This window comes from Arvicanthis niloticus, chromosome 21, assembly GCF_011762505.2.
Source record: "Arvicanthis niloticus isolate mArvNil1 chromosome 21, mArvNil1.pat.X, whole genome shotgun sequence".
Lineage (NCBI taxonomy): Eukaryota > Metazoa > Chordata > Mammalia > Rodentia > Muridae > Arvicanthis > Arvicanthis niloticus.
Window position 1 is genome coordinate 21145525 of NC_047678.1, and position 27469 is coordinate 21172993.

Below are 27469 nucleotides of genomic sequence, written 5' to 3' on the forward strand. Positions count from 1 at the left end.
GAGTTATCAGTGCACGAGGTGAAAATAAAGTGCTTTTTTTTTTTTTTTTTTTTTTTTTTTAAATTTGGTTTTTGGTTTTTTGAGACAGGGTTTCTCTGTGTAGCCCTGGCTGTCCTGGAACTCACTCTAGACCAGGCTGGCCTCGAACTCAGAAATCCGCCTGCCTCTGCCTTTCAAGTGCTGGGATTAAAGGCATGCGCCAGTACTGCCCAATTATAAAATTCTATTCTTATCCTTACTGTACTTAAATTTTTTGGCCTGTGAACCTTAATAAAGGAATTTTGTAGAATGCTTGTTTGTTTGGTCTTAGTTTTAAGGCTGTGTTTGGGTAGAAATTAGTTGTATTACCTTACATGTAAAGTTGTGACTTTACATTTGGAAAATTGTTCTTACTCACCGATTGATTTCTTTTTCATTGTGTGTGCATAATACTTCTGTTGGGTTTCCACCTGTCTTGCTGCTTAAGAATATTTGTGAGCAAATTCTATAGATTCTCCACTACCTTCCCTTCAGCATTGCTGCTCTTTGCAATTATTATACATTGTCCTGTCCGTTTTGTGTTTCTGTGACAGAATACCTGAAGCTGCACTTCCAAGATCAGGAAACACCCTCTGGTCAGTTCCTAATGAGTCTATTCTGACCATATCCAGCATGACAAATTATAGTATTTCCTCAAGATGTAATCTGCTAGCTTTAAGCTTGGTATGCTGTCCTAGCTTTCTACTTCCTTCAGTAGTTCTACACTGGGAGCAAATTCCCACACATGAAACTCTTGAGTTAAAAGTATTATTAAACAACAATATTTCCATTACATGTAATGGTTAGTTGATACCACGTTATCTATACTATTCTAGTCTCTTTATTTCTGTCTCTATGAGCCAATGTTCCCATTTTGTTCATGTTGATATTTTTTTATCTTAGCCTGGTTAAAAAAAAGAGAGAGAGAGAGAGATGTGTGTATATTACGAAAAAGCCTTTTAGTATTGCCCTTAAGATAAATACTTGAAGCTGCATATGTAGCAGAGATTGGCCTTGTGGGCATCAATGGGAGGGAAGGCCCTTGGTCCTGGGAAGGCTTGAAGCCCCAGTGGAAGGGGTTGGGGGAGGCGATGCTGGAGCGCCCTCATAGAAGCACCTGCATGGGGGATGGGATAGAGGGTTTGTGGAGGGGAAGCCAGGAAAGGGGATAACATTTTTAATGTAAATAAATAAAACAACCAATAAAAAATAAAAGATAAACTGAAAAAAAGAGAAATTCTTGGTTAGGAGTAACAAAAACAAGATGGGAGGAAGGAAAGTAGGAATTAAAGTTCTCAGTTGTGTCTACTCAACTATCCTTTAAAGCCTCCTACTTCCTCTCAACTCACTTTTTGGCATAAGAGATTTTCTCTGTTAGTATTTGCTCTGTATTTGGGTTTGACTTTTGTTATAATAAATTCTATATCTACAATAAATACATATCTCTTGACATTTTGCCCCCCCCCCCCCCGCCCAAAAAAAAAACCCAAAACACTAACAAAGCATTAGGCTTGAACTGGCCATGTAATGATGCTGCCATTTTCTTTTTAGTATTTAGTGTCACTTAGTGTCTTAGGTAGGGTTACTATTGCTGTTATGAAACACCATGACCAAAAGCAAGGTAGGAGAAAAGTTTTATTCTGCTTACTCTTCATTATTGCAGTTCATCATCAAAGGTCGTGACAGAAGGAATCTGAAGACAGGAACCAATGCAGAGGCCATGGACAGATACTGCTTATTGGCTTGTTCCCTCTGGCTTGCTCAACCTGCTTTCTTGTAGAATGCAGGACCACCACCCCATTGTAGCACCACCTATAATGGATTGGACCCTCCTATGTCTATCACTATTTAATAAAATGCCCTACATGCTTGCCTACACCTCAATCTTAAGAAAACATTTTTTAGTTGATGTTCATTCCTCTAGGAAGACTCTAGATTATGTGAAATGGACATAAAAACAAGATAGTACACTTAGCACACCACTCAATCTTTAGTTCTTATAGTTGTTATTGACCTTATTCCCTCAAATATGTCAATGCTTTACAGGTAACATACATTGCCTTCCACCCACTGATAAGGATAATAGCAAATATACTACTATTCTATATCAGTAACTGTCACCTATCATGATCTTCAAGTAATCTAGTCCAAAGTGTGTTCTTAAAGACTTCCTTTGCATCTTTTCTGTTTAGGTCATATTCATCATAAACCAATCCTGATTCTGAGTCATTGGTCACTTAATGACATTTATGTTCTGAGACATGTATCATCTGACCATTTTATCCATGTTTGAATGTGTACAGTGTATTTATTAACAACCTTGATAATATACATCAATCATTTTATGTGCCTCTTGAATCAGACTAGAAACTCAGTAAACATGAAGTGTTTGAGGCTGCTGTTAGCTTAACGTAGCATACTATACTATAAATTTCTTAGGTGTATGTTCTGAAATAATACACTACAGTAGATACATAAAGAAGCAGTATACTCATTATAATTGAATAATTTATATTATACTGAATTCTATGTGCACAGTTTGTTTACACCTTCATGACTACAAACACATCATTAACATATTGCACTGGTATTTTCATGGCTAAAATGCCACATTTAAATGACTTTTAGCTCCATTATAATCTTATATATCTTATCTATATAATCCTTCCTTGACCAAAACATTCTATTATAGTATGTGATTGTGTTAAGGTTTCTATTCAGCTACAGCCAATAAGAAAGTAGGGAAAGTATAATAAATAAGGCAAACGAACAAAAGTGTGGTTGCAGAGTTGTTTTATTATTCTGTTGTTGCTTATCCCCTTCTTTTGCGGGGACTTCTTTCCTTAGCATATGATTTCACAGGGTGCTTGAAGAAATAAACTGCACCTTAAATGTATTCCTTCTAGATACCACTGAGCAATGGAACAAAGAGGAAATAAGATTAGACTTTTTAATGATAAGATTTATTTTATTGGAATGGGGACTAAGAGGAGGGTTAACAACTGTAATGTAAATAAAGAATAAAAAATTCATTTTATGTGTATCTATATCTGAGGTTGTATGACTATTTGCATACCTGCAGACACCAAAACATGGTGCTGGATTCCCTCCGTAGCTAAAGTTACAGGCTGTTATAAGAAGCCTGATTTGGATGGTGGAAACTGAACTCAGGTCTTCTGGAAAATCAGCAGGCACTTTTGACTTTTGAACTATCTTATCTCTCCAGCCCTGGATTAGACTGTTTTATCCTCAAGTGTTTAGGATTTTTTTCTGCCTGGTTATTGTCTATGGTCAGTTCTTCCAAAAGGGTACAAATACAGCCAACATAGACAGAGGCTCTTTAAAGAAGTAGCAATGTGATTGAGATTTGACTGGTACTTGAGTTGCATCTGCTGTGGATTCTTTAGGTTCCTCTTGAGCCCTTAGAGAAAAACACTACATTGTTGAGTGGTGTATAGAAATTACTTAAAACAGCACATATAGTAAAGTGATTATATGTACCTCTTTACTTTCATTTATTTATCCCATTAATGACCATGGAAGACAGTGACATTACAAAAATCTAAAATGAAAAAAAATGTCACCCCCTTTCACTGAATTTTTTTCAAACTTTTATCAGTGTACTCCCATATGTAATTTTTAGGAAAAATTTTATAAATACCAGAATAGCTGATATATGTGTCATTGCTTGTGCAGCTAGCTAACGAACTGTTAAGCTAAAAACTAAAATCTAATTTTGTTTGCTTCTAGAATGAATTGATATTGCCAAAATACGTTACTTGTTAGAGCATGGAAATCTCAATCCTATTTGAATTACTTATTGTTACATAGATTTCTGAGTGATATTGAATGTATTTTGATCTCCAACATCCTCTGTTCAATTCTTTTTTTCTTTTTTATGGGGAATCCAGTCTTTATATTTGTGAAGTTCACATCTCTTAACCTGTAACTTTTTTTGTAAATGAAGAAAGTGATGGGGGCTGGAGAGATGGCTTAGAGCTTAAGAGCACTGACTGCTCTTCCAAAGGTCCTGAATTCAATTCCCAGCAACCACATGGTGACTCACAACCATTTGTAATGAGATCTAATGCCCTCTTCTGGTGTGTCTGAAGACAGCTACACTGTGCTCATATACATTAGATAGATAGATAGATAGATAGATAGATAGATAGATAGATAGATAGAGTTGAATGGTTTTGAAGACACCTCCCCTCTTCAAATTTAATGACTTTGTTGAGGATACTCTCTGCAGGGATAGAGATTTAGCTCAGTAGATTGCAGTATTCTACTAATGAATAGATAGATGATAGCATTTCTAAGACTCTATAGTTTGTCTGTTTTAAGTAGTTGGTTACTTACCTGTTTTCCTAAATGCTCTCATTTCTCAGTGATATAGAAAAGCATATATTGCAGGACAGTGGTGGTGCATGCCTTTAATCACTTGGGAGGCAGAGGCAGGCAGATTTCTGAGTTCTAGGCCAGCCTGGTCTACAGAGTGAGTTACAGGACAGCCAGGGCTACACAGAGAAACCCTGTCTCGAAAAACAAACAAAAAAAAAAAAAAAAGAAAAAAAAGAAAAGAAAAGCATATATTATTTGATTTTTCTGGCATTGAAAGCATGCATTCTTTTATATTACCAGAGTTAATTCATTTTTTTAAAGATTGCCTGAGAAGGAATTTATTTACAACAATAATCACATGAAGCCTTGAACTTTAGAACAAAGTTCTGAAATTATGAAAGTCAGCAGCATAAACTGTCACTCAGTGTTTAATAAAACAATGCATTAATATGTCAACTTATTTACATGAATCTGTAGGGCTTGGAAAACCTAAACAAAAAATGTTTGACGGGGAAGCAGGTCTTTTCAAACTTATACTCAAACATACACGGTTAAATTATTCTAGCCAATGCCTACAGTTTTCTCAGAGAAAACACCAAATGTGGCCACGATGAAAAAAGTACTAACCAACCAACGCATATGTTTTGACTTACTGTCACGATGCGAATAGAATGTCTATTTAAAAACTGAAAATTATCAAACAATTTTCTTCTTGGACTATTTCTCTGTTCATGCTGTGCTTAAGAAGTCATTAAGGCTGATTGACCATCATCAAGCTACCAAAGTAAAGCTTTTGAAAATGAACACTTCTTGCAAAACTTTACCCGTTTTGGTTTTTTTTGTTGTTGTTTTTTGGCTGAACACTGATTCACACTGCTCCCCACCCAAGATGGGGTCAGGAAGTTTTCTTCATCTCGTTCTTTCCTAACTCCTACGGATTCTTACCTAACTAAGGGGCAGTATTTTCTTTGGGTGGCTTCAGCTCGGCCCAACCTTAACCGAGCGATGATGTTATTAAGGTCCTCAACCCTGAACAAAAAACCCGCTTCCTTCCAACCCAGCTGTTAACACTGAACAGAACTAGCGCGGAAACCGTACGAGATGGTCCGAAACCAACCCAGCGGACTGGTTTTCCTGGACCTCCCCCACCTCAGCAGCCCCCAGACACCCCCATATCTCCTGCTCTGGAATGGGAGGGGGAAGAGAGGGCGCGCCCCGAGGATGTCCCCCTTGGGCTTCCTCGGGCTGGTGGCTGGAGGTGAGAGCGCCCTTCCTGCCAGCCCGCGTCCCTGTCCCTACCGTCCTGGCCTCGGACACCGCGACAGGGCTTTCTGAGGAGACCCACTGAGGCAGCGCTGCACACTTGCCTGCCCACCTCCCCGAGCAGTGCTCACAGCTCAGGCCAGAGGCCGCGGGGTCACCGGGCTGTCAGGCAGCATACAGAAGCTGATATGAGGCCCCCAACACATAGACAGCAGAGGACTCCTGACCCTGGGTTTAGTCAGAGAAGATGCACCTAACCCTCAAGAAATTGGAGGCCCCAGGGAGTTTAGAGGTCTGGGGGTGGAGACAGAGGGCCAGGGAGGAGGTATGGGATGTGCAACAGTCCAGAGGGTGGACTGGAAGGAGAATAAAATGTGGACTTTAAAATAAAATTAAGTAAATAAATAAATGATTTTTTAAAAAAGAAGAGCATAAGTTGGATAAGTAAATCATTATCCCTTAATAGAAAATTGTTGTTATGGGATCATTCTATAATTATAAGCAGAACAAATGAGCATAACATTTTCTACCTATAAAACTAGATTATAAATCTAATGTACTATAGAGGCATATGGACAGTATTTCATGATCAGGCTTAGTTTCTAAATATTTGATAAAGGTTTTAATTATTAAGTTACTAACAACTGTTATTGAGGTTTTTTTTATTAAACCTTATGTTGTCTTTCTCATTCTATATTTAAGTATGAAATAAGTTGAATAAGTTACCCTGAGAGTTACTTTATTCTTCACAGTCTTAATTGTTTTTTAACTCTTGAACACTGAAAATGATGTTTTTTTTGTTTGTTTTTGTTTTTGTTTGTTTTTGTTTTGCATTTCTAAAGCAAGGGGAAGTCAGACTGAAGTGTTTGAAAGCTCTACAAAGCCTGTATACCAATAGAGAATTATTTCCCAAGTTGGAGCTGTTTACTAATCGATTCAAGGTAAGTGTCAAAATCATGAACTGAAATTTTTCTGTTTGCTAATACTAGTTATACTTACATTAACAAATGGCATTCTCATGTGTTTGGGTTTTATTTTTTATTGTCTTATTAATTTGCAACGTATTTGGTGTCGTTGTGGCATTTTTCAGCGTGCCTTGTTTTTGTTGATTTGTCTCTTCCAGCCTTCTCTCTCATTTTTCTGCTTGCACCCTATCCTACTATGTGGGCTTCTTTTAGCTTTTATACCATATATGTTCTATGCCCTTTACCCTTCCTCTAAATGTCTTTACCCTCTCATGGTTCTTTTTCCAGTGCCATGACCTATTCCTTATTAATACTTTCATATACATATGTAAATATTAATATATGTAGTTTACATATGAGGGGAAGAATATTTCTTTTTCTGAATCTTTTACCTTTTTAATTCCCAGGTCTATCCATTTTCTTGCCAATTTTATGATTTCACTTTTCTTGATAACTGAATAAAATTATATTTTGTATATGTACTACACTTTCATAATCTATTAGTTGATAGAAATCTAGACTGATTATATTTTCTTGCCACTATGAATAGAGTGGCAAGAAAGTGTGGATATATACGTATTTCAGTGATAAGATAGAGTCTTTTGTAGTAGTTGCTGAGAGTAGAATTAACAAGATTCGTGTTAGCTCTATTTTTAACTTTGAGACCACCCAAACTGATTTCTATAATCTCTGCACCAGAATACATTTGTACAACTATGGATAAGGTTCTTTATCCCCACATTTATACCAGCACTTACCATTTCCTTTCTGGGTGATGGTCATTTTGACTGCCATGAGGCTAGATCACAAAGTAATTTTTAAATTTTCCTGGTTACTAAGAATGTTAATATGGAACATAGGGAGAATCGTTCACAGTAGATCTTTACAAGTTTCATAGACTTCAACTCTGAATTCATCACTCCTTGGCTTTTGTTTGTGGGAAATATTTCTATTGTTGCTTCAGTCTTACTGCTTATAGTAAGTCTATGTATCTATAATTTGGATTGGTCATATGAATTTAGAATTTTATCCAATTTTTTCTAACTTTTCAGTTCTGATTAGTTCTACCTATCCTTTTAGAATTCTATTTCATTAATTCTTCCCTAATAATTTCTGTGTACTGGTTTGTGTTTGGTTCTTGTTTTTCTAGTACCTGAAGATCTATTGACTTGTATTATTGGGTTATTTATTGGAGATCTCTGTTTTTTAAAATTTGAGCCGTGTTCGTAAAACTTCTTTGGCTGTATCTCAGAGAAGGTTCTGATAGGTCAAGCTATAGTTTTTATCTTAGTCTAGTTGTTTTCTAATCCCTCCCTTATCTCCAGTGATCCATTCATTCAAATGTCTGTAATCCATTCGTCAAGTATTAGTGTTGGTTTGAGGCTTCTTCTGCTTTGAATGTCTAGGGTTTTGTTTTTGTGCTATGATCTAATTATATATTCTATAAAATTACTTTACCTTTTTATGTATTTTTTAAGCCTTTCCTTTTGCCTTAAAATTATTTGTTGGAGAGAGGAAGCTTCTAGACAGGGGTTCTGTTTATAGCTCTTGCTGTCCTGGAACTGCTCTATAGAACAGGTTTGCCTCTAACCTCCTGACCTGCCCGCTCCTATCAAAGGTGTATGGCAGCACCGTCCACCTGCCTTCGCTTTTCTAAAAGATTCTATGTGCCATAGATAAGAATCCCATCCCTCTACCTGTTGTTTGGAATATTGGAGATGTGTTAAATATTGATAGTTGAATATGATATAGTTTAACTCAGACATTTCTTTCCTAATCTTCATTTTGGAAAACCTGTTTTAAGTATGAGTTTAGTATTGAGGTCTTCCACCATTATGATAGCAGGACCTGTTGGGCTTTCATGACATTTAGTGTTTGTTTGACAAAATTGTTAGCTCCAAGTTTGGTTTATAGATGATTATAATAGTTATTTCTTATTGATTTATTTCCCCTTAGTTTATAGTGGCCTTCTTTATAACTTCTAAGTAGTTTCTGTGTGGAGTCTATATGAGTTTTTTCGAGACAGTGTATAAATTGAATCCTGTGTCTTACTCTGCACAGGTCATCTCCGTCTTTTTAATTGTCTTGATGCTGTCCTCCATCTCGGGGATTGTGTTCTTCTACTTGCTCTTATGTGTTGATGCTTTCTGCTGTGTTTTAATTTATTGCTTATTCCTTCATTTGCTTAGTTTCAGTTTAGTTCCTTCCTTGGTTTTTCTTTTCTTCTAAATTTTTCAGTTCCAAGTGACTGATTGTCTCATTTATTTTGATAATGTTACTTTCTTAGTCCTAAACTGATTTCCTCTTCTGTTTATTTTTTCTTTATGATCATTAATCCTTTCTAAAAGTAGCACTCTGATATTGTTGTGGGTTTTTAGCTTTTATGTTATGTTTGGTTTGGTTCATTGATAGGTTGTTTGTTAGTGAGGCCATAGTAGAATCTTAGTGGTTTTGGTTTTTGTAATCTGCTATTTTTAATTTCCTCCTTTTCCTAGTGTTTTGTTTATACTATTTAATGTGAATTTTCCTGACAGACTGTCTTTGCTTGGATTTATATTCAGGGCAGAAGGAGCCAGCTAATGTAACTAATACAATGGCTTCCCAGCACTCTCTGTTTTAGCCACAAGAGATACTTACTCAGTTCATTTGTGTCCCAAAAGGTTCAGGGACTGGAGTACTAGGGTTAGAGAAAAATGGAGTAAGGACTGTTGTTCTTTTGTTTGCTGAAGGAAAATTAATCTCTCTCTCTCTCTCTCTCTCTCTCTCTCTCTCTCTCTCTCTCTGTGTGTGTGTGTGTGTGTGTGTGTGTGAGAGAGAGAGAGAGAGAGAGAGAGAGAGAGAGAGAATATATCAGAGATGGAGACCCAAGAAAAGGCTCAGCAAGTAAAGGTCATAGCTGCCAAGCCTGAGGACCTGAGATTTCACCAGAACTCACATGGTTGAAAAAGAGAAACATTGATTGACCTCTATGTATATGCAGTCAAATGCACAAAACAAATAAATGCAGTTTTAATGATAAAATAATAATAATAATCAAGAAATGAAAAATGTGACCTGTATTAATGTTTTTCCCTGCTTAGAAGATATGGTCTTGCCTTAACTGAGTGTTCTTCTCTGCTTTCTTTCTTTTCTTCTTTTTTTTCTTCCTTTATTTATTTTGTTTTGTGTTTTTTTCATTATATCTGACACTGTAGGTAGAGATAATGAGTAGGCTGTTAGGTACAGTAATTTAAGCAAGTTAAGTATGCCTATGCCATAAGGATTTTTTGTGGCTAAAATTCACTTTTTTCCCAATCTAATTTTTTCCTGGACTGTCTCTATCATTGGTCCTTTGTTAATAATTTAGTGTGTATAGGGCTTTCCATGCCTGAGGCTCTGAGGGAATATGGAGGGCCTAGTTACTTGTATTCACTTTTTTTTTTTTTATCTGTCAACATACTGAGCAAAGTTCTTCCCTTAAACTTTGTGTGGTGAGGGATAGCTGTCCTCATTGTGGGGGCTGTAGACATGTTGAGTCTACCTGTGGTTAATACTACCTTACCTACTTTTGCTACTTTTACCAGTCAGTGGAAGTAAAGGACTTCTGGCACTACCAAGATGGCAACAAGTTCCAGGTTCCATCTCTTCCTCTTTAGGCCAGTGATGGAAGTGGGATGGAAGTGGGCTCAAGCCTTGCAGATTTCTATGTTTTAGACTCCTTTATTTTTGTGGTGCTTGTCTAAAACTTGTGCTCCACGCTCTTTTCTGGTTACACCAAATTTGAACTTCTGAGTTTTTAGCAGGAGGAAATGTCTGTCTCTGGCTGCATTGCATCTTTCCAGTCAGTGCTCAGAGCTTTGTATATAACCGGAGTCACCATCTGTTGGCTTTACAGAGAAAATCCTACCTAGTCTTTTTTTCTGGTTTTGATAGTTCTTTCTTATATTTTTTGTATTGGTGGTTTTTTCTCTTGTCTCTCTTCAGCACAATCTCAAACACACCATCTTGCCACCATCCACTTTTTTTTTTCTTTTAAGGACGCTCCTATGAACTTGATAAATAAATATCCTTCACAGCACCTGTACCCTATAGGAGTTATTTGTAGCTTCAAAGGAAATGTATTACTTAAAATGAGAATTTCTCTTAAAAAGAGTTTTGAAATGTGTTAATTTTTTTAACTGAGTGTTTCCTTAACTTCTTTCAGGATCGCATTGTATCAATGACTCTTGACAAAGAATATGATGTTGCTGTGGAAGCAATTCGATTGGTTACTCTAATACTTCAGTAAGTATAGTGTCTGTAACAGTTTAATCTTTTGATTTTAATAGGGTTATTTTTTCAGGATTAGTACTTTAATAAGTACTTCACACAAAGGTTCTGCTTGTACTTTTTAAGGTTCTGTTTATAACCAAATATATTTTAGGTGTTTTGAAACATGGTCCTACACTGAAGCCCTGGCTTGGAACTTACTGTGTAACATAGACTAGTCTCAAATTGGAAAAAATCCTCCTGCCTCAACTTCCTGAGTTCTGGGATTATAGATATAAGTTATTTTTCATTTGAACTGATATCTATTTTCTCCATATAAAAGTTAGTTTGAGCACTCTAGAAAGTATCATGAAATGTCAAAATTTGCTATTTAAAATGAAAACTCAAGGCTTCAAATCAAAGAGGTTGTCAAAAAGATTTTCTATAAATATAGAAGTGAAAGAAATTAAACAACTGTTATCAATTTTTAAAAGTTTTAAATATATTGATAAATTTTATATGTTTATTTGTAGTGTTTTTTTTCAGCTAGAAAAATTCTGTTAGATAATGTGTTTTTTATGAAAATTGTTTTAAAAAGAAAACTTCACTGCTTTATGATACCACATCTGTCCCAGGCATCGGTTCAAATGTCAAATATTGCTTGGGTTCCCGTTTTTATGTCCTAATAACTTTGTTTTTGTTTTGTTTTGTTTTTTATCATTGTAGCTTTCTAATATAGTATTTGTTATGCATGAGACTTCCTGCCTTACTAGGTGATTTTCTCTTCTTTGGCTTTTAAACCATACTTGGCTAGTTCTCATATTTTTTCTTAAAATATACATGTCAGGATGCCTTATAAACTTTGATGTCATTTTAAATGTAAGAACTGTACAGTCTCTTCCTTTAATTCCAGCACTAGTTAGGAGAGGTTGTCATCTGTGTGAATCTCAAGTCAGCCGGCTAGTGATACATTATAAAGATTTTTTTTTAAAGAAAAAACTATCCTATCATAATTTGTAATGTTATACATGAATAAAATATTTATTTGATGTGATTTTTTTCATTTCTATATGCAAATTTCACTGGAGTGTGTTTTGTATGGAGGGTTTACATATGTGTATATGACCACAATGGTGTGTACTTTTTACATAGGCTCATTATTAAGGACAATATAGTTTCATTGTCATTAGTAGCATTTAGTAGTATGTACTTATTACAAAGTAAAGAAACCTTTAATTTTATAGTTGTCTTATATTTACAACATTTAGAACTCCTAAACATCTGATGCTTTCTTGATCCTACTGCTCTCACCATGTAGATTATTATAATGCCCTGGACTTTTTAACTTCATAGTTCTCACTTCCTTGCCTTGTCTGATTTCATAGCCAAGGCCTCCTGCTCAATTAATACTATCTTTGATAGCAGATACTGTTTTGTTATGAATGACATATGAAATATTTGTTTATTTTTATTATTTTGTAAATTGGTCATTTTATGGGTTTTATTTTTATTTATGATTCTGGGAACTTAACCCAGGGCTTGGTGCTTACTATACAAGTACTAGGTCATGAAGTTACATGCTCAAAATATAGTTTGTTGTATGATGAAATTTCTGTTTATTTTGACTGCTTTAAAACCTGTTCATTAGCCTGAATTAAATGAATATATTTATCTAATTTAAACCTGTTTCCCTTCCTTAAATAAATTATATTTGAACCTAGTATATTTTGTTTTGCTTAAATACAACATTAGAGTTGATTGGTTTCATTTGGGCTTATATTTGTGTTTTCCTGAATAAATTTGATACACTTTTTAAATTGATATCATTTTTAATTAATAGAAACAACAAAAATGGTGGGATTGGTAGAGTGCTTTCCTAGCATTCGCATAGCCTTGGGTTTCACCTCTATTGCCACAAAAGAATAATATAAAAAAATGTTCATATTGAAAAAAGAAAAAGAAGAAAAAATGTTCATATTAATGGAATAAAAAGACAGTCTCTATGACTTCATGTATGCACCTACCTGGTTGTGTCTGCGAAATAGTGTTTCCTTAAAGTAATGATGACTTTTGGTAATTACTGACTTTCTACCTCCTCTTCCACATACCTATCTAAGAATCGAGGCAGGAGAGGCACACATACTCCAGAGTTGCCCATTCTCTGCACATTGTCCAATTGTGACTCTGTCTGTGAATTACCATCTACTACACGAAGAAGCTTATCTAGGGTTACAGCAATATGTAATCATAATTAGATTTTATTGCTGTGTTCATTTACTAGAATAATAGTAGTAGGTTTTCCTCTAGGGTCCCTGACATCTGTATGCTCAGATTCATGATCTCATTAATAGTGTTCATGGAGCATGCCAAAAATTGGGTTTTTTTAATTGGTTTTTTTTTTTTAAGTGGTTGGTTACCCTTGTAACATTTGTACCACTCTTGCAGGCAAGTTGTTATAGTTTCCAGACTTTATAGATAGGTAAGATTGGTTATTGCTCTCCTTCTGTAGACTGTAAAGGGCACTTGGAACACTAGCCAGTAGTGACGTTTCCAGTTAAATACCAGCTATGTTACTTCATATTCTGTGCTACAAATAATGTGATGTCATTGGCAGTTGCTTATATTGTTTTTAAGGAGGTCGCCTTAGACAACTGAGAAAGACGTGACCTGTTCCTGATACTGGGTCTTTTATTTGGTAGCATGTGTTGTCTAGTTGCTTTGTTGCTCTCTAAAGTACATCACTGAGTTTCTTTTTTTCTTTTTTTTTTTTAATAATTTTTATTAGATATTTTATTTACACTTCAGATGCCATCCCCTTTCCCCATTCCCCTCCCCCTTAGAAAACCCCTATCCCATACCCCCTTTCCCTTTTTGCATTTATACATTTTTTTTAAAATAATGTTAATCATAGGCTTTATAAGTTTGGAATTTTTCAATCAGAGGTGTAACCCACTGACCAACCTAGATATAACAACTATCTTAGACTGTTGGAGATACATGAATATCTGCCTCCCTGTCTTCCCCCCTCTTTCTCTCTTTAATCACCTAGCTTCTCCTCTCCTTCTTCTTCTCCTCTTCTTACTCCTTTTCTTCCTCTCAGTACTCCTCCTACACATCACCCTTCCTGTTAAAATGAAACTTTTCTCTCAAAATACAATTAGAGCATAATTATGCCAATTTGTACCAGTGAGGTACAAGATAGTCCTAATACCCAGTCCATCCTTTTGTTGACTAACCAGCTCCTCTGTCATCTATCCTAACTAAAACATTTAGTTCTGAACCTGGCTTTAGGATGAATGTCAGCTGACGACCATCCACTCAAATCTTTTCTCTTAAGGTAAATAGCTATAAGTTTTCAACCCCGTCAGAAATCCAGAATGACTGAATTAACTCTACAGACAAATTACTGTCCAGAAAAGGACACACTTGCAGAATAGTCGACTGATTATATCTGCCTAGACAGAGTAATCAGCCCTTAATAATTCTGCAGCACTAAGGTCTGTCAGATGATCCTGGGCCAGAAGGCAGAAGAACAGATGCTCCAACGTTTTAAAGTAGAGCGAGTGTCCAGGTGGTCAGAGGTCTCTATAAATTGGCTAAGTTTTAGAAGCTATGCTTTGTGCTTCCCACAATTATACTTAACTCAGTCATTCTGGAGTTTCTTTTTTTCATAATTTTTTTAGAGTTTCATACATATATGTATACTGTGTTGTGGTAATATTTGCCACCTGTCACTTCCTCTTCCCTCAGAACCCCTTCTTCTCAGTATGCTATAGCTTTAGTAATTACACAGCAGAAGGAAATGGCACCACTGCAGCCAACATAAGATTTTTATTACTTTTGAAAATGTTTTATTCTTTTTTCATTTTCTGTTGTATTTGAATCTTTTTCTTCATGAACCACACCAGAGGTTTGTCCATGTTACTATTTCCAATAATGTCCTATCTTTTGGCTCATTTATCTCATGTTTTTCAGTTAATAAGTTTAACTAAATAAATTTACTTTTAAATACTACATTGTTTACAAAATAAGGTAGAACAAGCAGTCGTTTATGAACATTCGGTCATGAGTACTTTGATTGCCTTTATGTTTTCTAGATTTATTATATCCTATTATGTATATTTTATCATCCACAGATAGTTTATTGAAAAAAACAACATTTCTTTCTATTTTATCCAATTATGTCAGAATGTATTCTGAATATTTGGGGCAATGTTAAGTATGTTTTTATAAACAGTGTAGTTGGAGGACCAGCATGTTGGCTCAACAAATAGACATGCTTTCTACCAAGCCTGCTTATTAGAGTTTGATCCAAGGAACTTTCACTGTAGAAGGAAAAAGCCAGCTTCCACAAATTGTCCTCTAACCCCACACGTGCTATAGCATGCATACATGTTATCCTTCACTCTCACAAAGGGAATAAATCAATATAACAAAATTTAAAACATTAATTTTGAAGATACTTTCCTAGCATGGACAAAGCCTATACTCAGTCCTTTGTTGAAGAGAAATAAACAAGCATTTATCATATAAATATGTGTGTATGTGTGTGTGTGTGTGTGTGTGTGTGTGTGTGTGTACATACATATATAAATGTATGTGTGTATATATTCACTACTTTGAATTTATTTACAGTACCCAGTATCTATACTACATATTACAATTTTACCTTTTTTATGTTTTTCATTCTCTTAAATTACATGTATGTATATCTCTGTATCTATAGATACAGAAGCCAAAGTTATCAAATATCCTAGAGCTGGAGTTAAAGGTGTTTGTAAACCAGTCAGCGTAGGTCTTCCAAGTCCAAGAGCAGTGCCTGTTCATAACCACTGAACCTTCTCTCGGGCCTTATTTACCCTTCTGAAGAGCATTGTGTTAGTCTCTATTTATAGATGTTGACTTGCCTTTCTTTCATATATTTCATGAAGCTTGGTATGCTTCATGGTGTAGTGATAGATCTCTTCATGTTCATATTGTTTCTATTCCATACCATTCTTCTTAATTATTTATGAAATTTTCTTTCCTTTTAAATACTTTTTTTAATATCCTAAGCTAATTGCTTTTTTTCAAGAATGTTTTCTTTCTTTGGTTTTTTGAGACAGGGTTTTTCTGTGTAGCCCTGGATGTCCTGGAACTCACTCTGTAGACCAGGCTGGCCTTGAACTCAGAAATCCACCTCCCTCTGCCTCCCAAGTTCTGGGATTAAAGGCATGCGCCACCACTGCCCGGCTCAAGAATGTTTTCAAACCTTCTAAGAACTTGATGGGCTAAACAAAAAAGTATTCTTTTTACAGTAAACTCAGAAAATAGGTTGCCAATTTTCAGTAATCTCTAATTTTTTTCCCTGAACTTTTATTACAATAGAATAGATGTGTTACAGTGTTGCCCTATACCTAATTACATCTGTTTTTTTTTTTTCACATTATTCAGAAATCTCTCACTGTTCTAGGAATTTGTGATTACAAATATCTCAGAGAAGCCAATGCATCATTTGTCTCTTCTATCTTGTTACTTAGGCCTGACTTTCAGGTTTTCTGTGTTGGTGCTTCAGATGATTTTATTGGACAGTGTCGTTTGAAACGATTCAAGTTGGCTCATTTGTAAATATCTCATACATGGCTTGTAGGAACCCAAGAGCTTATAGGTGGGGGGAGGGAGGTTCTCCACACTCGCCTTCCAGCCCTCACAGCTTTCTCTACTCCCATGGGTTCCTCCAGGCAGTCTTTTTTTCTTTAGAACTCTTTATGCACTTGTTGTATACCAGGTCATTAACATAATCTCAAGATGTATTTATAAAGATTTCATAGTTTTCTGAGACTTGATGTGTCTTATTAGCTTCATGAAAATACCTCATGATGGGGCTAGAGAGAGGACTCAGCAAGTTAAGAGCACTGGCTGCTTTTCAAAAATAAACAGTTTCAATTCTACATGGCAGCCCACAACTGTCTATAATTTCAGTTCCAGGAGATACAGGAGGCCCTCTTTGGGCCTCCTCATTCACCAGGCTCACATATATACACAGACATATATATAGACAAAACACCCATACCCATAAAAATATTAAAAATTTATAAAGGTTTCATTACATTGTAATTTCTAACATTGTTCCATTAAAAAAAATCACTTGTACTAATGTAATTTCAGTCTCCTGATTTTATCTAGTTTAGTATCTTACTTGATAATGAGCTAAGAATCAAAATCTAGCTTACCGGTCTCTTATAGAATGTGCACGAAACGACCTGGCTTTACTTCTCTTGGCACGTAGGATTACTGGTAAACCCTCCCTCCCACATGACAGGTAAAATCACATTTTATATCCCATTATAAACTCCTTTAAATATTTTTGTGCCATCTGTCAGTTTTGCTACTGTTTTGGGTTTTTTGTTTTGTCTATTTTTTTCTCCACCAAAGTATGACAACGTGACTCACTCTGGCCCCAAATTCCCTCTCTTCTTTCTCAACCTCTGGAATTACACCCATAATTCTACATTTGATAGAATATTTTTTCTTATTTATGAGTTTGTATTTCTGAGATGTAAGTGTAAATTGGGGTATTTTTCCTGAGGATATCTTCCCATTGAGTTGATAATACATACTTAGTTTCAGGAGCCTGAACCACGAGTTGAATGTCTATAGAGACATTTGTCATAACTTATTCATTTCTTCCTTGGCAGTCCCGAAACTTGTCTGTCTCTGTTGTAGTCTTTTAACTCTGGGGATATGGATGTATAGATATATGAAGTTAGTTCTCCTACACTTAGTATCTCTTTCTAATGTCTCTTAGTAATAAGATTGTTCTCTGCTTACATTATCCCACCTGCCTCACCATAATGGAATAGCATTGTTGGGAGTGATAGGGAGAGTATATTTAAATACCTCTAGTTTATCTGTCACTTTTTGCCACTTATGGCTTTTAGACAAGACTCAGGTTTCTTCCTGGAATTGATTCTACTTCAGTCCTTTGCTGATAGGAGCATTCCAATTATATTTACTAGATTCTTGAAGTTCTTGGGTAGTAAGTCATCTACATTTGAGAATCTATGAAATAAACTTGTAAACTATATGTTGCCAGGGACCTGTGCTCGATAATTATGTATTCAAACTAATTGTTGAGCTGTAATAATATTAATCATTTAAAAATGTACTGATAAGCAGGAAATGGATGTTTCACTTTGGGGACAAAGGGCCTAAAATATATTTTGATCAATTAAGAAACACAGAATTATGAGTAAAGGAATGTAATGATAGAAAAATTATGTTAGTAAAGGAATGGCTGGAGCTGAAAAAATGGCTCAGCTCATAAGGAGGTTTGCTTTCAAACCTGATGACCTGGATTGAATCCCACAGACCAACATGGTAGGAGAAAAGAACCAGCTTTCAAAAGTTTTTCTGTGACAAAATGATGGCTGTCACTGGCATATACACCAACAAATAAGCAAGGAAGCAGACAGACAGATAGACAAATGTAATACTTGAAGGAATGTATGTATTTAGTGGGAAATTGACATTACAAGTAGGTGATAAAATATTATTTTGTTGATACGTTTCTGGGAGGAATAGTTACCTAGCATGTTTAGTTGTATGAGACAAACACAAACATATTCCTTAATTATATTTAAAAGACGAAATGCCTTGTGCTCATTTAAAGAGTGTGCTTACTTAGAGTAATATTTATTTCTGAAGTATTGACTGTTATTTTCTATGGATATTTCACATAGAAAAATTGGCAAATGTTTTTTATCTGAATTTTCTTAATTTCATGTGTGAATACATTTACAATTCGTGGGAAATACTGCTTTTATTGTAAGATGAAACAAGTAAAATGGGTTTGTTTTCAGCTTTTATAATCACTTGGCATAAATTAATTGAGGGATTACATAAATAAAAAGTTTCTGTGGTTCTGATGTAACTTTACATTTTCAGCGGAAGTGAAGAAGCACTTTCCAATGAAGACTGTGAAAATGTTTACCATTTGGTGTATTCAGCACATCGCCCTGTTGCTGTGGCAGCTGGGGAGTTCCTGCACAAAAAGTGAGTCACTTCTCTTGTAAACACGTTCCACTTTGGTCTGCTGTTTGGAGATCTCAGCTGGTAAAAGCACTTGCTAATAATTTTCAGGTAGTGGAAGTTAGTAGCAGTGACTGAACATAGGACTTAAAATGTCCTCTTCACTGCATTAGAAGCTCTTAAACTTTGTAGGCTATTTTCCTACAGTATGGTTCATATCTGGGACAGTGGTGAGCTGTGTGTCATATTCCTCTTCTGTGAAATATGAAATATGGTTCTTAGATGGGTATGAGAGTAGATTTTTAAAGCTTATAAAAGTCTTTTCAGAAACTCAGCTCAGACCTTTGCTACATGTGTTACCTAGACATGAAGCAGTATCTCCCACATTTTCATGGTTTCTTGCCATTCTTTCCTTTGAAACCATTATTATAATCAGTATGATGTTGTGATTCTGAAAGTTTTATATATATATGGTTAATTTTATTAAGTTTTTTTTTTTTTTTTTAATTTTTGCTGACCATAGCACTTAACTAGAGTTTATAAATGTAAGCTACTATGAAATTTACTTTTTGGTTGTGGATTATTGTAATTGTTATATAATTTAGTAGATTATTTAATCTCACTATATACAATCTTGTCCATGTATAGGTCTTTTGCTTTGTTTTCGTGTGTGTGTGTGTGTGTGTGTGGTTTCTTTTTCAGACTTATTGACTTCAGTTGTGAGCAAGGGGGGGAACCAAAAGATCCATTACATCTACTAATTTGTGATTATACAAAATATTTTATCTTTAAAATCTTTCGTAAATAAAAGCTAGGTGCTAGTACATGCTGGTGGTGAAAGAATTTAAGGTTTTCAGGCTTGACTTCATTGCCTCTCACACATGCCAGGCAACCGTTCTACTACTAAGCTATACCCAGCCTCCTAGGCATAGATTTTAAAATAGTATTGGACTTGCCAGTTACTCTGACATGACACATTTGACTAATATAGGAATTTCTACATTTTTCTTGGGATGTTGTATAATGCCATAGAGTATATTAGAGTCTTCCCTTTCTACAATGTAGTTAGTCTCTATTGTCTAACTTTTCAAAATGTTTTGTGATTTTAGAAAGAAGTATTGCTCCTTTAGCTTCACTGAGAAAATCAAGGACTTGTGTGTGTATATCATATATAGCATATATAATATATAACATACACATAATATAATAGTTAATATATAATCTACCATGTATTTGATATAGTTAATATATAATTTATTATATATATACATATTATAAAACCATAAGCTACAGAACATGAGCTAAAGATTGAACATTTCTTTTATCTATGTTATATGACTGCATTTTAATGTTTACTAGAAATTTTTTTCTTTTTTTAAATTAATTTTTTATTGGATATTTTATTTACATTTCAGATATTATCTTCTTTCTCCATTTCCAGCCCCCACCTAGAAACCCTCTATACCATCCCCCTCCTGCTTCTATGAGGATACACACCCATCCACCTACTCCCACCTCCCGGCCCTCAAATTCCCCCACACTGGAGCATCCAGCCTTCACAGGACCAAGGGCTTCGTCTCCCACCTATGCCCTATAAGACCTTAAATTTGAAATCAAAGTAAATTTTGTACCATTTAAGAAATTATAACTTCATCTTAATAACAATTATACCTATTTCTACCAATAGGTTTTGACTATTCAATAAATCCTAGCTAATCCTCAAAGTGGTTTCCAACAAAACCACTACTTTTCTCTAGAAAGACAACCCAGTATTAACCACCTCAGTCCCCAAGCCCAGGGAATAGGGGCACTGACTCTTCATTAACTTCTTTAAGCTGATGGGCATTGAGATATTAGAAGAGGGGCAGGGAGAAGAGTAAATTGATAAGCCTCTGATGCTGTGTCTTCTTCACTGCATCCAGCTGGAATTCCAGGACATCAGAGGTTTGAGCAGGTCTGCTCAGCTTGCTTGATGAGTAGATACACTGAGGCTGTGTATTCTGCAATATACAATTCTCAAAACAAATTTTAGTATCAATTAATTTTTTGTTTGAATTCTCGAATCTAGTCTTCTGGCGGCCTGCCTCTGTCATGTCTAATCCATATAATTCTGGGAGTTTCTATGAGAGTGTGCTCCCACCATCCTCCCATTCCTGCCTCCCTTCTCTCAAATTCCCCTACACTAGGGAATTCAAACTTTCAGGCACCAAGGCCCTCCACTTCCACTGATTCCTAATCCCTTACCCCATCCCCTCTCCTCCAATTACTATGAGTGTGTTCTCCCACCATCCTCCCATTCCTGCCTCCCTGCTTTCGAAATTCCCCAACACTAGGGAATCCAAATTTTCAGGCACCAAGGCTGTCCACTTCCACTGATCTCTAGCAAGACCATCCTCAACTAGCTATAAAGGTGGAGCCATGAGTCCCTCCCTTTATTTTCTCGGGCTGGAGATTTTAGAATGGCTATTTCTGTTTGTTTCTTAGGACCATTTGCTTGAAAAATTGTTTTCCAGCCTTTTACTCTAAGGTAAAGTCTGTCTTTGTCACTGAGGTGGGTTTCCTGTATGCAGCAAAATGCTGGTTCCTGTTTACATATCCAGTCAATTAGCCTATGTCTTTTAATTGGGGAATTAATTAAGTTTATTGATGTTAAGAGATGTTAAGGAACAGTGATTGTTGCTTCCTGTTATTTTTGTTATTAGAGGTGGAATTATTTTTGTGTGGCTATCTTCTTTGGGATTTGTTGGAAGAGGGTTACTTTCTTGCTCTTTCTAGGGTATAATTTCCCTCCTTGTATTGGAGCTTTCCTGCTATTAAACTTTGTAATGCTGGGTTTGTGGGACGATATTGTTTGGTTTTGTCGTGGAATATCTTGATTTCTCCATCTATGGTAATTGAGAGTTTTGCTGGGTATAGTAGCCTGGGCTGGCATTTGTGTTCTCTTAGGGTCTGTATGACATCTGTCCAGCATCTTCTAGCTTTTATAGTATCTGGTGAGAAGTCTGGTGTAATTCTGATAGGTCTGCCTTTATATGTTACTTGGCCTTTTTCCCTTACTGCATTTAATATTCTTTCTTTGTTTTGTGCACTTGGTGTTTTGATTATTATGTGACGGGAGGTATTTCTTTTCTGGTCTAGTCTACTTGGCGTTCTATAGGCTTCTTGTATGCTTATGGGCATCTTGTTCTTTAGATTAGGGAAGTTTTCTTCTATAATTTTGTTGAAGATATTTAGTGGCCCTTTAAGTTGGGAATCTTCACTCTCTTCTATACCTATTATCCTTAGGTTTGGTCTTCTCATTGTGTCCTGGATTTCCTGGATGTTTTGTGTTAAGAACTTTTTGCATTTTGGGTTTTCTTTGACAGTTGTGTCAATGTTTTCCATGGTATCTTCTGCACCTGAGATTTTCTCTTCTATCTCTTGTATTCTGTTGGTGATGCTCGTGTCTATGACTCCTGGTTTTTTTCCTAGGTTTTCTATCTTGAGAGTAGTCTCCCTTTGTGATTTCTTTATTGTTTCTACTTCCATTTTTATGTCCTGGATGGTTTTGTTCAATTACTTCACCTGTGTTGGTTGTGTTCTCTTGTAATTCTTTAATGGATTTTTGTGCTTCTTCTTTAAGGGCTGCTATTTACCTGTTTACCTGTGTTCTCCTCAATTTTTTTGAGAATGTTATTTTTGTCCTTCTTAAAGTCCTCCATCATCATCATTAGAATTGATTTTAAATCTGAATCTTGCTTTCCTAGTGATATGGGGAACTCAGTACTTTTTTGTGGGGGAGAACTAGGTTCTAATGATGCCAAGTGCCCTGGGTTGCTGATGCTTATTAAGTTCTTGCACTTGTCTTTCGCCATCTGAATCTCCTTAGTGCTACCTGCCCTGTCTCTGACTGGAGTCTCTCTTTCCTATTATTTTGGTTGTATATGAACTGTGTGGGTTGGGTGTTACTACTGGGGTTAGAGCTGGAGCCCAAGATCTGCTCAGTGGTCAGGTGCAGACAGGAAGGAATCAGTGCTCCAGGCCAGGAGTGACTTCCTGGGTCCCTGTACATCCTAGTTAGTCCCTGTTGCTGTCTTCTTACCTAAGGTACTGCCAGGGTTAGAGCTCCTGGGAGCCCCGCTTCCTCTGGGTTCTGTGAAATTGGGGGGAGGGCTGCTGCCCAGGATCTGCTCAGGTATGCTGCTGAGTAGAATCTGTATTCTTCGGTGTTGGGTGGAATATTCTATATATATCTGTTAATTTCATTTTGTGTATTCTGATGTTTCTTTGTTTAGTTTTTGTCCAAATGACCTACCTGTCTATTGAGAAAAGTGGAGTGTTGAAATCATGTAATATTTGCCAATTCATTTTAATCTGTGCCTTTAAATCCAGTAGTACTTGTTTTAGGAAATTGGATGCCCTGGAGTTTGGTTCATTTATGTTTAGGATAGTAATGTTTTTGTTAACTGTTTCTTTAATTAGAATGAATAAAATGTTCTGTTCTGATTAGATTTAATTTGAAGTCTTATTTTGTTAGATACTAAGAACCTGACACCTGCTTGCTTTCTGGTTCCATTTGATTGAAATGATTTGTCTATTCTTTTATACTAAAATGATTTCTATCTTTAAAGTTGTGTGTTTTCTAGATAAGATGATTTCTTTCTTGATCCATTCAGTCAGCCTGTTGTTTGTTTGTTTGTTTGTTTGTTTATAGAGTTTAGGTCATTAATATGTAAAGTTATTGAAATTTGTAGAAATTGTCATATTGTGGTTTTTGTGTTTTTGTTTTTGGTAGTAATGTTTATTTTCTTTGTAGTGCTTTGTGTTTAAGTAATTATGACTTTATATTTTTTTCCATAGTTTGTCTCCTATACTCATTTCTCTATTCAGAAGTATTGTTTTTTGTATTTTCTTTAGGTTTAGTTTGTCAGATAGAATGTGATTTAGGCTGTTTATATCTTCGAAAGTTTTCCTTCTTCTATTATGGCAGATAGTTTTGCGAGATATATTTGTTTAGGTTTGCTTTCCTACACTTAGTTTTTGGGATGCCTTGATCCAGGCTCTTGTGGCTTTCTAAGTTTACATTGAGAAGTCAGCTGTTCTTCTGATATGGGGTTTTCCTGACATGTGACTTGGGGGAGTGGATGTTGCTTACTTGCAGCTTTCAATATACTTTCTTCGTTATGTCTCCTAAGTGTTTTACTGTGATAAGCCATAGGGATTGTTTTTTGGGGAATTATAGTATATTCTCTATGCTTCTTGTATCTCTGTGGCTATGTCTTTCCTTAGTTTAGAGCTGTATTTTTCTAGAATCATGTTCAGTTCTTCCTCATCTAATCTTTTTTATTATTGTTAATCATTTCATTTACACTTCAAATAATATCTCCCCTTTTCTTTTTTTTTTTTTTCAACACTTACAAACAGTTTTATTGAAACATAGCCATGCCCGCTGGTTTATACACATGAATGTGACAGGTTACATTGGTGGTTCTCAACCTTCCTAGTGCTGCAACCTTTTAGTACAGTTCTTCATGTGGTGACCTCCAAATATAAATATTTTGTTGCTACTTCATAACTAATTTTGCTACAATTCTAAACCAAAATGTAAAACTATCTTTTCCAACAGTTGCACAGGTTGAGAACTACTGGGCTAGATGGTCCACAAAGCCTAAAACTGGCCAGATACCACTCTTGGTGAAAATGCAGACAGAAACAATTTAAAATGAGATTCACTGTATTTCGCAACACTTTATTAAGAAGGAACCTGTGTCAGCACTGCCATGTAAACAATGACAAAGATCAAGAAAAACACATCATGGATCATGTAGACAGTAATAAACATTGTCCTTTTTATAATCAATGTGTAATAGTTAAGGAGAGTTTAATTCTTATTAAGCAAACATTTTTGCATACACGGCCTTCTCTTTATCTTTCTGTGCCTTTATCATTTGTTTGACTTTAAGCAATTCTGCCTGGATAGCTTTATCTCCTGGGGCTATCTCCTGTGCCTTCTTAAGATTAGCCAATGCTTGATTATATTCTCTTAATATTTGCCATCCTTGCACTTCTCGGTATAGTGCTTTAGTATTCGAAGGGTCCATTTCAAGAGCCTCCAAGCAACTGTCAATTACCCCCTGGCAATTTGACATCTTCAATTTACAAGCATACAACTTAAGGCTACAGGTTGCAGTCTGGGTGTATCTGCTTTCTCAATAACAGCCTTTGAACTATCCATGTACCTTAAAACCTTCGCATATTTTTAATAGCCATCTCCCAGTTCTGAAACTTGAAAGAAGTATTTCCAATGTTTTTAAGTCTTCAGATATTAATAAAATTTTATCTACATCTTTTAAATCTATATCTGCATCCTCGGGGAAATCTGGATGAGTATCACCAGAGCCTCTTTGGGGAATATTCCCCAGTCATCCCCTTCTTTTAATTCTCGACATTCTGCAATGACATGGAGTTTGGCAGGTTTTTCACCATTCACTTCTACATTTTCAAGCATCCTTGCCACACCGAGTCCTTTTATTACTTGACCAAACACCACATGTTTCCTATCCAAATGAGGAGTTGGAACTGTTGTGATAAAGAACTGAGAACCATTCATATTGGGGCTACTTCATAACTGTAATTTTGGTACTGTTATGATCATGATGTAAATATCTGATACATAGGATATCTATTATGCAACTTCTGTGAAAAAGTTATTCAACCTACCACTGCAGTAGAGTCCTTAGGTTCTCCTAAGAAGCAATTTCGTGTTTACTGCTATATCATTTAGACTTGGGGCAGTCCCTAAAAATAAGGGACTTTGTTCTTTTGTGTGGTGGTATTGTTGTTTTGGGTTTTGGTTTTGTTTGCTTAGTTTGGTATTTTATTTTTTGAGACAAGGTTTCTTTGTGTAGCTCTGTCTGTCCTGGAACTCACTCTTTAGATTAGGCTCAAATTCATGTCTCCTGAGTACTAGAATTAAATGTATACTCCACAATACAGGAGTTTTGTTTTATTAGAATAAATCTATATTGCAAATTTAAAACTTTCATTTCTTTCTTAGCCATATTTAAAAGTTTTGTTACTGAAAAAATTACCATAAATGGTATGACAGAATACTGTCTGTAAGTGATAAGCATTAACCATAAGAGAATACTAAAGGCATTAAGATTAAAATGTAGCTTTTTGGTTATTGTTTAACATTATCTTAAATGTATTTACGACTGAAATAAATACGTAAGGAACTAGTTTGATCTCAGTTTAAAATTACATACTCTAGTATCAATCATAATAGAGGTGCTTATATTTCTTATAAATATTTCAGCATTGACTGTTCATTACTGAAAACATGTTCCTCATGTTGAACTGTGTAAGATATTTTGTATCTGACATTTTTTCACAAATAATGGTTTCATGGTAGCATGTGACTGAAAGCTCAACACTAGAAAAGTTAAGACTGGAACACCAAGAATTCAAGGGCAATCTGGGCTGCACCCTGTCTCAAAAGTGACATAAGTTGTATTGAATTAGATTGATAATCATTTAAAGATTTTTTTCTACGATGAACTTTTTAAATTTATGTTTTGAAAACATACTGAAATTTGTATTCATGTGAATTTGTATTGTCCTCCCGCCCCAGGCTTTTTAGCCGACATGATCCACAAGCAGAGGAAGCATTAGCCAAGAGGAGAGGAAGGAACAGTCCAAATGGGAACCTCATTAGGATGCTTGTTCTGTTCTTTCTTGAAAGTGAGGTAAGGGATTTAGTTTATTCTTCTTTACTTACGTGTTTTATTTCATTGAAAGCCGTTGTGGTTCATTTCAGTCATAGGAAAACAGACCTTTTTCTTGTAAAGTTACCTTTTTGAATTACTCCATACTCAGTTTTTTTGTGACAAATTCTGAATATATGTGTAGAATTATATCAGTATACTTATAGGAATATATGAACACTAAATATAGACTAGTAAGTTTAAAGTTTTACATTGTTTATAGAATACCAGTTTTACATGGTTTCTTTTTAATGTTGAATTTCTCCCTATAGCTCTTAAATTATTTTATTACACAGTCTTAAGGGCTTGAGGGGTTTGGATTGTGGTGGAGTTTTGCCTGGCACACAGAAGGCCCTTGGGTAAAGTCTCTGCATTGCCAAGTAATGGTAGCACATACCTTTAATTCCAGCACTTGGGAGATAGAGGCAGGTGGATCTCTATAGGTTGGAGTTCAGCCTGGTTTACAAAGTAAGTTCCAGAACAACCAAGGTTACACAGAGAAACCCTATCTTGGGAGGTGAGGGGAGAACAACAGTTGTGAATGTTGTCACACTGTTAAAACTTTTAGTTCTAGCTACTTTGAAAATAATATTATTCATTTTTCATTTAATCACTTAATGGAATTTTATAAGTAGCACTCACAGCAGAACTGTTATTGGAGAGAAAAACTTTATTTGCTCACTAAAATTTCCCTTAATACTTTAATCTGTATTTCCTACTACAGGCATGGTATTTGTTAAACAATAATTTTGGTTAAAAGACCCTGAATGTATAAACTTAGTTCAGAAATGAATGAAAATAGGATTGCAAAACAAGTAAAGAAAATTAAAAGTCTAGGCAGACATGGCAGCACAAACTTCTGATCCACAGTAGAATCACAAGTTCAGGGTTGACTAGGCT

General features: G+C 35.5%; 1 protein-coding gene and 1 pseudogene across 4 annotated transcripts in view; one reads left to right on the forward strand and one right to left on the reverse strand.

The window, feature by feature from the left end:
• The window catches only part of Stag1 (STAG1 cohesin complex component), a 328230-nt gene that overhangs the window by 202371 nt on the left and 98390 nt on the right, over positions 1 to 27469 (forward strand). For all 4 annotated transcript variants that reach the window (XM_034483824.2, XM_076917691.1, XM_076917690.1 and 1 more), the window contains 4 exons: positions 6465 to 6563; positions 10771 to 10850; positions 18741 to 18848; positions 26437 to 26551. In XM_034483824.2, coding sequence (XP_034339715.1) covers positions 6465 to 6563; positions 10771 to 10850; positions 18741 to 18848; positions 26437 to 26551 — 402 coding nt within the window. The remainder of the gene's footprint in view (positions 1 to 6464; positions 6564 to 10770; positions 10851 to 18740; positions 18849 to 26436; positions 26552 to 27469) is intronic.
• On the reverse strand, positions 24669 to 26156 carry LOC117693604 (peptidyl-prolyl cis-trans isomerase D pseudogene; annotated as a pseudogene).